Source organism: Neomonachus schauinslandi, chromosome 2 (genome assembly GCF_002201575.2).
Source record: "Neomonachus schauinslandi chromosome 2, ASM220157v2, whole genome shotgun sequence".
NCBI classification, from domain to species: Eukaryota; Metazoa; Chordata; class Mammalia; order Carnivora; family Phocidae; genus Neomonachus; species Neomonachus schauinslandi.
Window position 1 is genome coordinate 163167705 of NC_058404.1, and position 15857 is coordinate 163183561.

Here is a 15857-nt window from a genome sequence, read left to right on the forward strand (position 1 = left end):
GCTTCATGGATGCAGTTAAACTCCTGGCTCCAACAACTAGCACTTGGTGACTCTTTGTTCTCTCAGTGATTGGCAACCATTCAGAATTAGGCACATTTGTTTCCTGCATGCCAGAAACGGATTTCCCAGGGATCAGAACATCTTCACATTGCTAAGCACAGCAAGTCAATGTTGAAATCCGTCTTGGGGTACTGGGAAAAGACGAATCTATTATTGGTGAAAGGGCCCATTGTTTCACAGCTGACATCTTCATCACTCTTTTGAATCAAATTGGATTTATTGGGCTCTCTGCTTTTCCTAGGCAGGTAAGTTATTCATTGAAACAGTTTTATCACAGTGATGTGAAAGGAAATCAGTAAAGAAAAAACTGGAAGGTCACTTAAGACATCTCAAATATTTTGCCACATTATCTGTTGCATATATTAGGAAACGCATATCTGGGGGAGAATGTCTGTTTCTTGTAGGAAGATGTGTCAAAGGAGTGGCCTTTGTCTTTCAGCATTTAGAAATTACCAACACTCATCACCACGCTGGTCATCAGTTTGTAAAAGCAGTACTTTCATGATTTAAAAAAAAAAAAAAAAGATGTACTGTATATAATACTTACATATTTTTAAAAATTCTCACTTAAGCAGAGACAGTCTCAGGCGTGGCTGGGTGGCTCAGTCGTTAAGCGTCTGCATTCGGCTCAGGTCATGATCCCAGGGTCCTGGAATCGAGTCCCACATCGGGCTCCCTCTCAGCAGGAAGCCTGCTTCTCCCTCTCCCTCTGCTGCTCCCCCTGCTTGTGCTCTCTGTCAAATAAATAACATCTTTAAAAAGAGAAAAGATATTCTCTTCCCTTGCTGTCAGAATAGATGACTTATTTTCTGCTAACATGATGAATTTCTGCTAACATTTGTCTTGAAGGACTTGATTAAAACAATGAAAATGTCAGATAGATAATTTTCTTGATATTCAAATAATGCAATCTGTTAGTTGACAAAATTTTTCCACTTCATTTCTTTTTAAAGATTTTATTTGTCAGAGAGAGAGAGAAAGCACAAGCAGGGGATCCCCTCTGCGGTCTGGGCCGGTGAGATTCCGGGAGCCACATACGTACCCGCAGGGGAAGGAGACGTGAGGCTCAGCGGTGCGGCCCCGGACCGGCCCGGCCTGCGACTGTTCAGAAAGGTCTTACGGGAGTGTCCCCAGACCGGGATGTGATGGGTCTGGAAACCCACTCCAGTGGTTGAAGAAACTCAGAGGCACATGCGTTCCAATATTTAAAGGCTATTGTGTGAAAGAAGAAGAATAATCCTATTTTGTAGGGCCAGGTGGGACCAAAAAAAGAAAAGCTACTTTGTAGCCACAGGGAAATTACAGGCTTAGGTTGACAAACACTCCGAAGTATCTATATCTGGCCAAGAAGTCGGCTTGGGGCTGGAGATTCAGGCGTAAGTAAAAAAGAGACCCGCTTCCTGTCCTGGAAGAGCTTCCGCTCTCCGGGCGAGGGAGACAAACCTGGGCTTCCGTGCTATATCCATGCCTCTTGACACGTAATTTTGCATTTCCTTCCCACTGTGAGCGAGGCAAACTACCGATCTCTCGACCTTGCGTTTGTCCACATGACTTGCTTCAGGCAAGCTGTGAGGCAGAAATGAAGGCGAGCCAGTTCCAGACTTAAGCCTAACGAGCCTTGTGAGTTTCCACTTGTCTCTACTGCGACTATCAGAACAGGCCTGACACTAGATGCAGAGCCAATAGCCTGCACACAGTTCCACAGTTGCCTAGGATCTAATCCCTGTAAGAAACCCCTTACTCTCTATCACTCAGGGCAATCTGCTTTTCTATCAAATTCTCATACAGAAATTGGGTAGCTGTAGGTGGGGTGCTGCCATTAACACAGACCTAAAACACGTAGCATTGGTCTAGGGGACGAGTGGCAGAGGCATGCTGGCAGGACTTTGGGGAGATGATCAGTATAAACCTCAAAAGCCTGGATGAGGGTGTTAACAGAAACCTAAAGAGGTTCCAAGGAGGCTGTCAAGGAAGGGTCACAGAAGAGAGAGGGAAACATTATTGGAAGCTGGAAGAGATTTTGATTATCAGCTGTATAGAGTTTAACAAAACTGTCACCTGTGGCAACACAGAAAATAGAAAACGTACCAACAAACATAATGATCTAGCTAAGACTTCTGGGCAGTGTTGAGGATGACACCTGGATTTTTCTAGCTGCCTAAAATGAGAGAAGAGACATAATAGAACAACTTATTCCATTTCCAAATGCGATTTGTAGAAAATATAAAGGCCCATAAGAGTTTCTTAAGCCAGCAAAAGTTTCTTTTGGGGCGCCTGGGTGGCTCAGTCGTTAAACGTCTGCCTTCTTTTTTAAAGATTTTATTTGAGGGCGCCTGGGTGGCTCAGTCGGTTAAGCGACTGCCTTCAGCTCAGGTCATGATCCTGGAGTCCCAGGATCGAGTCCCGCATCGGGCTCCCTGCTCAGTGGAGAGTCTGCTTCTCCCTCTGACCCTCCTCCCTCTCATGCTGTCTCTCATTCTCTCTCTCACAAATAAATAAAATCTTAAAAAAAAAATTAAAGACTTTATTTGATAGAGAGAGAGACAGCGAGAGAGGGAACACAAGCAGGGGGAGTGGGAGAGGGAGAAGCAGGCTTCCCGCAGAGCAGGGAGCCCGATGCGGGGCTCGATCCCAGGACCCTGGGATCATGACCAGAGCCGAAGGCAGATACTTAACGATTGAGCCACCCAGGCGCCCCAAATAAATAAAATCTTTTAAAAAAATTAATAAAGATCTAAAATCTTAAAAAAAAAAAAAAAAAAAAGCAAGCAGAATTTTCTCATGCTGAGAAATGGCTTCCAGGCAAAGATCAAATCTGATCTTCTGACACGCTTGCTGGACCATTCCTGTTACAGCCTTAAGTGGTCACATAGAAAAGTCTGTCCTGAGCACTCCATGCTGTGAAGAGCCCTCAAACCCACCCAGAGGCCGTGGCAAGGTCCTGAAACCAAATGGAGGGAGAGATGCCCTGGCCAAACCCCAGGTGCTCTGGTTCCCTGACGTCAGAAGCACCCAGCATCTGAATGACCTAAGAGACACACAGCCAAATAACTCAGCTGAATCCTTCCTTCATCAGGACCCACAGAGAAAATGGAGATAATAAATGACCAGTTTTAAGCCACCAAGTTTGGGGATTTACAATAGCTAACTGAAACACTATGTTTCTGGTAGAACTGCAATTATGAGTAAGTAGAATTTAGATGAGACCAGTTTCATTTTCCATTCACCTGAACCAGAAACAAACATTGGGTAGATAATGAACAAAGTTTACCAAATTTTTATTCCTGTGGAATCTGCAAACTTTTCAAATATGACCATTGCTTAAAGGTGTTGAGCTATTTACTACGTTTATTTACATGAGTCACATTCATTATACTATTAAATATTCAGAAACAGATGACTTCATTTTCTATCCCCACAAACACCACTTACATATAATTATACTTAAAGAGATTACAAACCATAAATCCATGAAATCAACAAAGATGCATGTTCCTTTAATGTTTTATTTACCATAAACATTAATAAGTGAATACAGCAAACACTGGAGAAAGGCTTTTTAATAATTTTTGGATGTAAAGCTTAACACTTAAAATTATGCTTGCTCCCCCCGCACCCACCCCAATTCAACATGCAGATACTTATTTTCATATATGCTGATCCTAGAGTAGACAATCTCTTTGTAGTTTCATAAGAGAGTATCCCTACCCTGTAACTTAAAACGATTTCACAAACTATATGTGGTCATGGTATAATATCATCATTCATACAGTTCAAGGTGAATACATTCACACAACATTCACATTAAAATCTGTGTTTTTAAACATCATTTTAATAAGCCAAACCACAAGAACCCAGGTTCTAGTTTTAAATGTGTGTATGAAGACTGCTGCTGAGCTCAAAGCATGCAGATATTCATGACCACCTAGATGAAGCTGGATATTGAAACGCCTTCAGTAGGTCCAATGATGCAATTTTTCACTCATCCCAAGTATCTCCATATTTGTTTACTTTGACTAGGAAAAAAGCACAAATAATTGATGATTCCAAATATTAACAAGTAAAAGATACTATTTTACGTTTGCTACTATGATGAAAATTGTTTCTCTTTCATTTTCAATAAATGCACATGAGAGAAAGGGGCTAGCTAGACTTTTGTGAAGTGAGGGTTAGACATAAATAACGATGCACTCTATCAAAAACTACATCAATCTTTTATCCTCGTAACAAGCTTATAAAGTAAACACAATCCCCATCTGAAGGGTGAGAAAACAGATTAGTAACTTGCCCAAGGTACAAGCCTTTAATAAAGCAAACAGAACCAAAATCTGAACACAAGTCTATTGAGGTCCAAAGTGTGGACACCTTTACAACTTACCATACTAAGTGTGGTATATATTATAGAACATACAAAAAAATTACCAGGAAATAAAAAATAATAACATTTGAATTTTGTTTCTCACAAAAAATACAGTAATAGAAATGATCAGGTCTTCAGGTTGTGGTTAATTCATTCTTCTCCCCCATGAGCTGTAATACTATACAAGAAAGAAATGGTTTCCAATATTCCTGCATTTTACATGAAACTACATTTTGAAATAAGCTCCTCTGTCTTCTCTACTCTTTTACTTTCAGCCTCTCTTCTACATAGCCTTCATCTGTGGATTACAACTCTTCAAAAGACTCAAGTATTCATAACAATGTAAAGGAGCAGTTATCAAAGTATGGACTAGAAACCCCTTCCACAAGAGTCTTTCAAGGAGTCTGTTTAAGTCAAACTATTGCATTATTATACTAAGATATTATATGCCTTTTCCCTCATATTTTGCCTTTTCCCCTAGCTTTCATTTCCTCATGAATATAAGGGAGTCTTCTAGAAGCTATATGATGTGTGGTGCCATCATGCCCTGATGGCTAATTGATAATATGCTTCTGTTTTTGAAATTTCTCAGTCTTAATTTCTAATTTAGGTAAATGTCAACAAACATAATATACACAAACTGAAGCTGAAAACCTAAGTGATACTTTCTGACCAAGTCAATCTACACTGTAGTAATGTCAAATTTTCTGTCTAGATTCTAAAATAGAACATTCTAAAAAATCACCCGAACTATTTCATAACTGTTTTTCTTTATATATAGAGCGCACACAAAAAAATCAGCTTTCTTTTTACAAAGAAAAAAGTTATTTCACATTACTGTCATGTAACAGAACTTCAAGATTGTTCAGTCAAAACCACAAATGTCAAAATCCAGCATGTGCCAAAGACCTACCTAATTCATTTCCTTTTGTTAATAACCTTTATTACTGAGGCCCAACCAAAACACTTCATATCTGATACATCAGTGCAAACTACGCTGTGCAGACATATAACAGAAAAGCTTACAAAAATGAGAGAAATGCTACTGCCTGCCCTCATGGAGCTTACAGTCTAAATCCTCAAATTAATTACTGGAACAAAGTACCAGTAAGTCTTTATATATTATAAAATAATGGCCACCGAATGCAAAATGTTTATGCTAAAGGTTTTCTTCTAATGACAAACATTAACAAGTATTTTTTATTACAAATCTATTTGAAAGCTGGATTTTTTTACATTAATAGTATGACAGCAATATTATCCATGATGGTTATGAAAACAGAATTCTAAATGAAGCAACCACTAACAATTAGAAATAAAATTGGTTCTAAAAGAACAATCATAATAAAAAATACTCAAAACTTTTATGTATTTTTGCATTCTTTGTGGCATAGGACTCTCAAGAAGGTACCAAGGACCTCTTCCTTCCCTTTTTTTAAAGTAATAAATAGAAAACCTTAAAACAGTGACACTCTCTAAAATTCTTCAAAAAAGAGGTCATAAAATTCTACACTGAAATAGGTACAAACCCCTGCTCAAAATGCCTTCTTCCATTAGGGGTAAACTTCTGTGTCAGAAAATTTACTTTGGGTAATGTAGAGCTCTTCCAAAAGGAATGAAAACAAGCTGTGATTTTTAAATTTATAATTAATTATAGAGCAAAAGTACTATTGAAAAAAAGGTCAAACTCCTCTTCTGGAAGTGCCCTAAAAGCTGGTTTATAACGCATATAACTTCTATTTATTTCAATTTCACAAAACATAAGATTGAGAATCAATTTCATTCCTCAATCTTGATTCTCTAATTCTGCTTAAAGTGTCACTACAGCCCGTTATCAAACTCAGGCAACCAGATTTGGTTTTAGGCATTCGATGGATCATTTAAAAAACACTTATTAAGTCCCAAGGTGATTTCTGATAAGAGAAAACATTCAAATGGATTTATAATTTATACAACTTACTAAAACTAGTCTGTTTTAATTCATACCACTATTTGGACTTTATTATTTTCTAACACAAAACGGTCTTTGGAACACCTTAGAAAAGGAAAAACTAGTTAACTGTGACAGAACTATTCTTTTTAAAAAAATGTTATTTTGGTTAACTGCTTGCAGAATTAAATCACATATTAGTAGAGTTAATATTTTTAACTAATGCTGCAGTTTCTGATCCTAAAGAGTAAAGTGATTCAGACTAAACTATCATACCTTCTTTTTTTGGCATTCTTTCCTGCATAGGCCTGACTGAGGGGTCAGTCTTATGTGTTAAAGTTACTTCATATGACTCTCTGTTCTTATTCCTTAATTCCTCATATGTAATATTTTTTCTCTTAGGACTTTCTTCAGGGTTGGGATCAGGTCCTAAAACAACAAACAGTTAATAAATGGTGATAAAAGGATCTGAATAAATCCAAAGCAACTAAATTTTCTAAATGCTTCTTACCTATAATAAAAACAGAATAAAGTAAAAAGGCAAATTATTACCACCATTCCAAAAGTACTGTATTTCCCCCAAGATAATTACAAAATGAAAACTGACTTCCTCTTATACTTCTAAGCTTTTATTTCTAAAATTTAAAATCAACATAAAAAAATTAAAAAGTAACCATGGCCAGAAGAATGGTATCATAATACATACCAGTGTGATTTATACTCACTAAAATATTAGTGTTTTACTGGGAAATTATTCACACTGTTTATGTAATTAAAAAGAAATACATTCTAATAGTGGCAACTGAACAAAATTTGACATCGTATATATTCTACTTAGTAATATTTCCATAGTTGAATGTTCCTATAATCAGTCTATATGTGAACAACTATTAAAAAAAAATGTGCCATTTTTATACTTAAACAAAAACACTTGGAAATAGCTGTTGAAAAGTGTAAAATATAGCCTTCAATCACCATATGCATCATTTTTACTCAGGTCGAATGGAGCAATACTGAGGCAGAAAAAAAGTGGCAACGATAATTTTGGCCAGGTAACCAGCCTTTATTCTTTACCTCTCCCAAAGAGAGTCAAAGTAGCAATATATATCATCAAAGAGTTAAATATTGATGTAAAAATAAGGAAGTGGTTACTCTTACTATTAGACGACAGGAGCAAATACTAAACATAGTTTACAAAATGTATAACCAGCAAAAAAAGTCATATAAACATTTTAAAAGAAATGAACTAATGCTAACATAACATTCAGTCAACAACTACTTAACTTAGAAAGTCTTACACCCCACTCCAATAGTAGTTTTCAAAGAAGTTCTTACACACAAATTGGATACATCATTTTATTAATATAATCATTAATTAAGATAATTTTTTAAAAAGCAGTTTATGTAAGTGGTATTTTGGAATTCTACAGTAAGGTCCCAGTGAATAATCAGAATTTTCAAATCAACGTTAACTACAACTTTAAATGTTTTCAGGCATAACCTTTTATTTCACTACAAAGTATACTGCACTGATACAAAGCAAAAGGCTTTAAATATTAGTTTGAATATTATACCGTTCTTGAAAACTAAATTTTTGCTAAAAAAGAATGCAAAGAAAAATATGATAACCTTATATTGGGTTTAAAAAGCACTCACATTTCATTATTAATGAGTAATTATTAAACTCATTTCCCTTTACCATAAATGATATTTTTAAAATTCTGAAGGAGACAGTGTATACTAGATTATTAGTTAGGAACCCTAAATTCTCATTCCCACTTTGCCAACAATCAGTGAATATCCTTGGGCAAATCACTAAACTTCTTTGAATCTTGGTTTTCTCAGTTGTGAAATACAGACGTTTGACTACATGATCTATCTTTAAAGTTCCTTCCAGGTCTAATACTTTTTCTCACTGAAAAGAAAATACTTCTTTGTTCCAAAATTCTGTGACAAATAATGGAAACATAAATCAGAAGATTAGGGAGAATTTTTTCCACTTACAAAGCCCAATGAAAATATTCTGCATTGTGTAGGGACAGCATGATTTACTACTTTGGGAAGGTTATAAAGAGCTGGAAGGAATAAAATATAAAACAGCAATGACTTAAATCTAACTGTAATAAACTATCTATGATAAGTCTAACAGCAATGAAAGAGTACTTTCTACTCTGAAAGATTAATAACTCTTTCAATTCCTAGTAAAAGAAAGCAGAACCAAATAGGGCAAACAGGGCTTTAACAAAAGGAGAGAACGTCCTGGTAAGGGAGGACAGCAGCTAGGGCAAAGCAGAGGCCACAACTGGCCCATGTGGAGAGTAGTCAAAGAGTGGCAAGCTTGAATTAGAGAAGGGATTGAGAAAGCAGAGCAGTGGATGGATAGATGGCTGCACCTCGAGGACATAAAATATTTTAAAATATGGGCCTTGCTGTAGTCTGTGGGCAGATACCAAAGGGCTTTTTTTGTCTGTCTGCTGTTATTTGGAAAAGGAATTGTACAACATAGCGTGGACTTTTCTTTTTTCTTTTTTTTAAAAGATTTTATTTATTTATTTGGCAGAGAGAGACATAGCGAGAGAGGGAACACAAGCAGGGGCAGAGGGAGAGGGAGAAGCAGGCTTCCCGCTGAGCAGGGAGCCCGATGCGGGGCTCGATCCCAGTACCCTGGGATCAGGAGCTGAGCTAAAGGCAGACACTTAATGAATGAGTCATCCAGGCGCCCCAGCGTGAAATTTTCTAATGCAAATGGAAGGAAAGATGAAAGTCATTACAAGGAAAGAAGTCATGCGTGGCCGGAATACAAGTAGAATGGATCTGAACTTGAGAGACTAGGAAAATGAGAGATGCAGTGAGAACTAAGAACAGATGCCTTTGAAGATAAATACTAACCACTCTCTCCTAACCTGCCCACCTCCTTCCCTCTCTGACTACTTGGGAGGTCTTTGTTTCCAAACATTGGGGGGGTGGGGTGGGGTGGAGTCAAGACTCTCAACACCTTTCATCCACTTAAGATGTCTTTAATTATTTTAACTTCCATTCTCTCCTGTTTCTTCTTTTCCAAAATGTTAATACTCACTGCCCCCACCCCAACTTGCTCCAAAGCAATGCTGTCCAATATCACTTTCTGTAAGGATGAGAACGTTCTGTATCTGCACATTCCAACAGAGTAGCCACTCTAGCACATGTGGCTACAGAACAAGTGAAATGCTACAAAGAAACTGAGGAACTGAATTTTCAATTTGATTTAATTTTAATTAATTTAAACGGCCACATATATATTTAGTGGCTACTTTATGTTCTAACCTACCCAGAACCCTTCTACAACCTCTGCAACATTACTTGACCTATAATCAACTTCGCCCCTTCCCACTATTTCCCCTCCCTCCCTTTAACCTACACATAGATCCAAATCTCTCCCATCTCAAGCAACAAAAATGTTCCTTTAACCTTATTTGTTCCTCATGGTTACTGGCTTATGGTATTTGCATTAAAGCAAACGTTTTCAAAGAATATTCCATCCAAAATCCCTTATCTAAAACTTTGTAGTCAGAAATGTTTCAAAATTCAGTTTCTCAGATTTTAGAAAGATGTCATAGTATATAGCTTGTTAATACATTACTTAATATAAAAAAAATATTACTTAATATCCATACATTCGGAGGTTTGAAGAAACAATGCATAAGCAAACATTAATATTCTGTACAACAAAATGCAAGAAAAATCATATTAAGATGAAGATTATAAATAGTCTATGCCAGTTTAGGCCAGAGTGTGAAAGGAGTTAAGTCAGATTTCATCACCAGTTTAACTACAAAAAAAGCTTTGTAGGGGTGGCTGGCTGGCTCAGTTGGTAGAGCGTGTGACTCTTGATCTTGGGGTCATGCAGTCAAGCCCATGTCAGAAAAATAGATAATAAAAAAAATTTTTTAAATAAAGCTTTGTGGTTATCAAAGTTTTTTTGGATTTTAGGATTTTTAGATAAGGAACTGCAAACCTGTACTTCCTAATTCTTCACTTTTCACCACAAATTAGATTGAAAAAACGAAAGAAGGAAATGAGCAACTGTTAAGAGCCTATGACTTGTCAGGCATTACCTCTGATTATTTCATCTCATTCCCAAAGTTCTTTAAGAGAGGTATTATCTCCATCCCAGAGATCAAGAAGCTGAAGCGATCACAAAGTTACTTGCCTAAAGTCACATAGCTAGCAAATGTCAATCATTCAAATCCAGGCCTTAATCCAAAGTTGGTGTTGTTTCACTTACATTCTGCGATCTTCAAAGCTAGTATTTACACAAACTTCACAAAGCATTTTCACATGGATTTTCTCACTTGACAAGAGTTCTGTAAGGCAGGTAATTATTATTTTTCTCACATTACAGACAAAGAAGCTGAAAGCCTTTAAGACCAGCCTAACAAGTGTAACCTCTCTGAAGCCTCCCCGTGGCCCAATTTACCACTTCTTTGCAATGATCACTAAACTTTGTTAGTATTTTTGATTAATGGGACGTATTAGTAATTTTTCCTTATATTTCTATATCTTCTAACAGTCTAAGGGAGTTTCTCAAGGACAAGAAGCAGGTCTTATTCATCTATACTTCTTCCATACCTAGCCGAGTGCCTGACACCTACTGGACGTCAAAAAATGTTGAATGAATGAAGAAACAGATGAACACACATGCTGAGTGTAGGCTGATGGTGGAACATACAGGTGAAATCCAGCAGAAAAGGTCATTAAATAAAGTTTATACATACGTTGGACCATATAATGCTGAAACTCATTTCAAGAGAAGTTTCTACCTTGGGCAATATGATCAGTAATACCAGTGGGAGTAGATTCATTCATAGAAGCACTGAATGGAATTGGCTCATAATGAGGAAGCATCTCTTTTTCTATGTTGTCTGCGGCTGGAGACGTCACAAAAGATGAATGACCACCCAAATTTGAGTCATATTTTGACTTCTGAGAATAGTGCCTGTAAATCATATTGTATAAGAAATACAAATTATTGCCTACACCGTAAAAAAAAATGTGTTATGGTATGAAAACTAGTTATCTTACTTTCTAAAGGAATGATGTAATTTTTACATGGTTATCTAGAACAGTAAAATGAAGTCTGTTTCTCTCTGCCACAAAAACCTTAAAAATAAGTTTTGACCCATTTATACAACTTAAAAACCACCACTCTTAATACAGAAATGTACATCCAATTTTCTAATTCCTAAGCTTCACATTTTTTTAAAAAAATTATTTACTTGAGAGAGAGAGAACGTGTGCGAGGGGGTGGGGGAGGGGCAGAAGGAGGAAGAGAATCTCAAATAGACTCCCCACTGAACATGGATCCCAAAGCAGGGCTCAATCTCATGACCCTGAGATCATGACCTGAGCTGAAATCAAGAATCGGCTGCTTATCCAACGGAGTCACCCAGGCGCGCCACTTCAGCGATCATTTTAACAAGTTTAACGTGCTTGGAGGTGTGCCTAGGTGGCTCAGTCGGTTAACTGTCTGACTCTTGGTTTTGGCTCAGGTCATGATCTCAGTCAGGGCCATGGAATTGAGCCCTATGCCTGAGATCCTTTCCCCCTCCCTCTCCCTCACTCTCTGCTCCTAGCCCCCACTTGCTGGCGCACACTCTAAAATAAATAAATAAATAAAATCTAAAAAAAAGGTCCTTGGAAAGAAAAAAGTATTTCAAATCAGAAAGTACGTTCAGTCCCCACATTAAGGGAAGTTACTTCCACAGCTAGCAGGCCATAAACACTATTTTGCTAAAGCAGATATATAAGTAATACTAGCTTTTGTGGGGTTTACCATTTATAACAATTTATCTATTAAATCTACTAAATTACATTATTACTTATCTACCTATCCAGATGGACAGATTCATTTATTTATACTTACATAATTAAAATAAAAATTTGGAGAATATACTTAAAATAAGAATTAAAAGGCTGAAATTTAAGAGATGGGACTGATAAAATTTGGGAATTCAAAAGAAAAGTCTAAAATATAGTACTCAAAGGTATTTGCCAAATTAAAATCCTTTATTCTGGTATAAGCACTCCTAACAGGATGCTACTCTTTATTTAAAACAAAAATAGGGGGCTGCCTGCGTGGCTCAGTCGGTTAAGCGTCTGCCTTCAGCTCAGGTCATGATCTCAGGGTCCTGGGATCGAGCCCTGTGTCGGGCTCCCTGCTCAGCCAGGAGCCTGCTTTTCCCTCTCCCCGCACCCAGCTCGCGCTCTCTCTCTCTCTCAAATACATAAAATCTTAAAAATAAATAAATAAATAAATAAAAATAAAACAAAGGTAGGAGTGCCTGGCTTGCTAGTTGATAGAACATGGCAGCTCTTGATCTTGGGATCCTGAGTTCAAGCCCCAAGTTGTGGCAAGAATTTTCTCAAATAAATAAATACAAATAAATAAAAATAAACCAAAGGTAGGCATATTTTACTCCACTTTTTTTTTTTTTAAAGATTTTATTTATTTATTTGAGACAGAGAGAATGAGAGACAGAGAGCACGAGAGGGAAGAGGGCAGAGGGAGAAGCAGACCCCCTGCTGAGCAGGGAGCCCGATGTGGGACTCGATCCCGGGACTCCAGGATCATGACCTGAGCCGAAGGCAGTCGCTTAACCAACTGAGCCACCCAGGCGCCCTTTACTCCACTTTTTAAAACAAAATAACTTTAGCTTGTTGCAAAACGGAGTTTCCAACAGTCCCTCAGGTTACACAGTGTTTCATGCCCTGAATTATAGCAATATCCAGTTACAATTTTTTTAGCTAAAATTAAAAACCTTCAATAAAAATAAGAATTTGGCCTACCCAGATGGTGAAGATCGCCGTGCCTGTCCTGAGCGTAAAGCTTCTCCCAGAGGGGAATTCTCAAGATTTCTGAACTTCTCTTGGCAAGTTTTCACGTAAGAAAGCTTTCCAGCAAAGTATCCCATGATACAAGCAACTTATTTGTAAAAACAAACAAAAAATGTGACTCAGTGTGCCCATTTAAATAAAAATCTCTCCTAAAAGAAGTTTTTAAGAAATGTGTTCTTGAACAGGTCTTTATATGGGAAAACTGATCATTTCCTGAAATAATGGTAAAAGTACCATATTAAATCAGATTCAGAGTACACAGAAAGATTCTGTAGATATAATTCACTTTCACAAAATAAAATAATCCAAAATAAAACTGCTCCATGATATATAAATTCCACTTTACTAATTATTAATATAGACAGGAAAGATGTGGTAAAGGAATTAAAAGAGTTCTAACCTAGTCACAGGGATTTCAGGCCATTTCTTTTCCTGTAAAACGGGAATCATACTATTTGCCCAGCTAATTTCATAAGACTGTTTTTAAAATTAGGTGCAACAACGACGTGGATGGAACTGGAGAATGTTACGCTGAGCGAAACTCAATCAGAGAAAGACATGTATCATATGACCTCACTGATACGAGGAATTCTTAATCTCAGGAAACAAAGTGAGGGTTGCTGGAGTGGGGGGGGGGGGGAGGGGTGGGGTGGCTGGGTGATATAGACATTGGGGAGGGTATGTGCTATGGTGAGCACTGTGAATTGTGCAAGACTGTTGAATCACAGATCTGTACCTCTGAAACAATACATTATATGTTAAAAAAAAAAAAAAAAGATAGCAGGAGGGGAAGAATGAAGGGGGGGAATCGTAGGGGGAGATGAACCATGAGAGACGATGGACTCTGAAAAACAAACTGAGGGTTCTAGAGGGGAGGGGGGTGGGAGGATGGGTTAGCCTGGTGATGGGTATTAAAGAGGGCACGTATTGAATGGAGCACTGGGTGTTATACGCAAACAATGAATCATGGAACACTACATCAAAAACTAATGATGTAATGTATAGTGATTAACATAATATAATAAAAAAAATTAGGTGCAACAAATTCCTTAAAATAATGAATTATGACGTGGTACCTGAATGTGGCTACTGTTGCCTTATGTGTTTATTTTCAGTATACAAGAGAGGCTAACCTGGAAACACTCATAAAAAGTCTCGGGTGCTCTTTTTTAAAGCAATTTAGCTTCTTCCCTATAAACCATACTATAATATGTAGATAAATTATGCTTATTTACATTTTAACATGTAAAGAGATTTTTTAAAGTTAGACTTAATTTTAAAAGACATTTTACTTCCCTATATCTGGACAATTTTCTTTCCTCGTAAACCAGAGAATTTATTTTAAAATACTATGTATCTTTACAAATTATTTAAAAGTAATCGTTTTATTACATTAAAGAAAAAAATTCTTTCAAATAATTTGTAATTCTTAATGCTAACAATAAAATGCCCAAGTAGTTGACTAGTCCATTTAATGAAAAGCTTAAACAAGGTGGTCAAAACAAATAACCAAATAACGGTTATGAGTTAGACAAGACAAAACATTTGGTAAAAACGAATTACTTTACTTAGGTAAGAAAGCGAGTGTTGTCCATACTCACATATAAGTTTAGGGATGGAACCATATTTGGGATGACTTGAAAGGATTCCTAAAGATAAAAGAGTAGATATTTCAGAGTCAGACTATGAGAGATAGATACATTGAGATAATTAAGATGTCTTATCTTTTATTAAAATAAAATAGGCTTGGGGCGCCTGGGTGGCTCAGTTGGTTAAGCGGCTGCCTCTGGCTCAGGTCATGGTCCCAGGGTCCTGGGATAGAGCCCCACATCGGGCTCCTTGCTCAGCAGAGAGCCCGCTTCTCCCTCTCCCTCTGCCTGCCGCTCCCTCTGCTTGTGCTCTCTCTCTGTCAAATAAATAAATAAAATCTTAAAAAAATAAATAAAAATAAAATAGGCTTATGCCAAGTTTATGCTAAAAGCATATAAGGGGGCGCCTGGGTGGCTCAGTTGTTAAGTGTCTGCCTTCGGCTCAGGTCATGATCCCAGCATCCTGGGATCGAGCCCCGGGCTCTCTGCTCCGCGGGAAGCCTGCTTCTCCCTCTCCCACTCCCCCTGCTTGTGTTCCTGCTCTCGCTATCTCTCTCTCTATCAAATAAGTAAAATCTTTAAAAAAAATAAATAAAAGCATATAAGAAAATGACACAAATTATGGTAAAAAGTGCAAGAAAACTATTTCTGTGAGCTATAATCTAGTCTCTTCTAATGTGAGACAAAAGTAGTAAAAAGTCTAGCAATGCAATATAAAAATATATTTCTCAGCAGCTTTGGGAAACCCACAAAGACAAAAGGAAAAATCAGTACAGACTATAAGTATTACCTGACTACATTAGCTCTTTCCATTACCTCAGCAAAGTCTAAAGCTACAGCTATTTAAAAGAGAAAACCAAGTAAATTCAACATCAACAAAAAAATGAAGAAAATCCAAAAGACTCTACAATCTATTAGGTAAATTTAGCAAGATCACTTGACACAAGGTCAATATACAAAAAGAAAAAAAATAATAATTCCTGTATACCAGAAACAAACTTTTTTGAGAGATATATTTATTATAGCACCCAAAAACATCAAAGAT

The 15857-nt window shown here is 37.1% G+C and overlaps 1 protein-coding gene across 2 annotated transcripts in view; it reads right to left on the minus strand.

The window, feature by feature from the left end:
• Window positions 1–3320: 3320 nt before the first annotated feature.
• OCIAD1 (OCIA domain containing 1) overlaps window positions 3321–15857 on the minus strand; it is a 28282-nt gene continuing 15745 nt past the window's right edge. For both annotated transcript variants that reach the window (XM_021701593.1, XM_021701594.1), the window contains exons 5-9: window positions 14825–14872; window positions 13176–13311; window positions 11150–11325; window positions 6627–6779; window positions 3321–4076 (exon numbers count right to left, since the gene is read on the minus strand). In XM_021701593.1, the coding sequence (XP_021557268.1) occupies window positions 4039–4076; window positions 6627–6779; window positions 11150–11325; window positions 13176–13311; window positions 14825–14872 (551 nt within the window). In that variant the 3' untranslated portion in view covers window positions 3321–4038. The remainder of the gene's footprint in view (window positions 4077–6626; window positions 6780–11149; window positions 11326–13175; window positions 13312–14824; window positions 14873–15857) is intronic.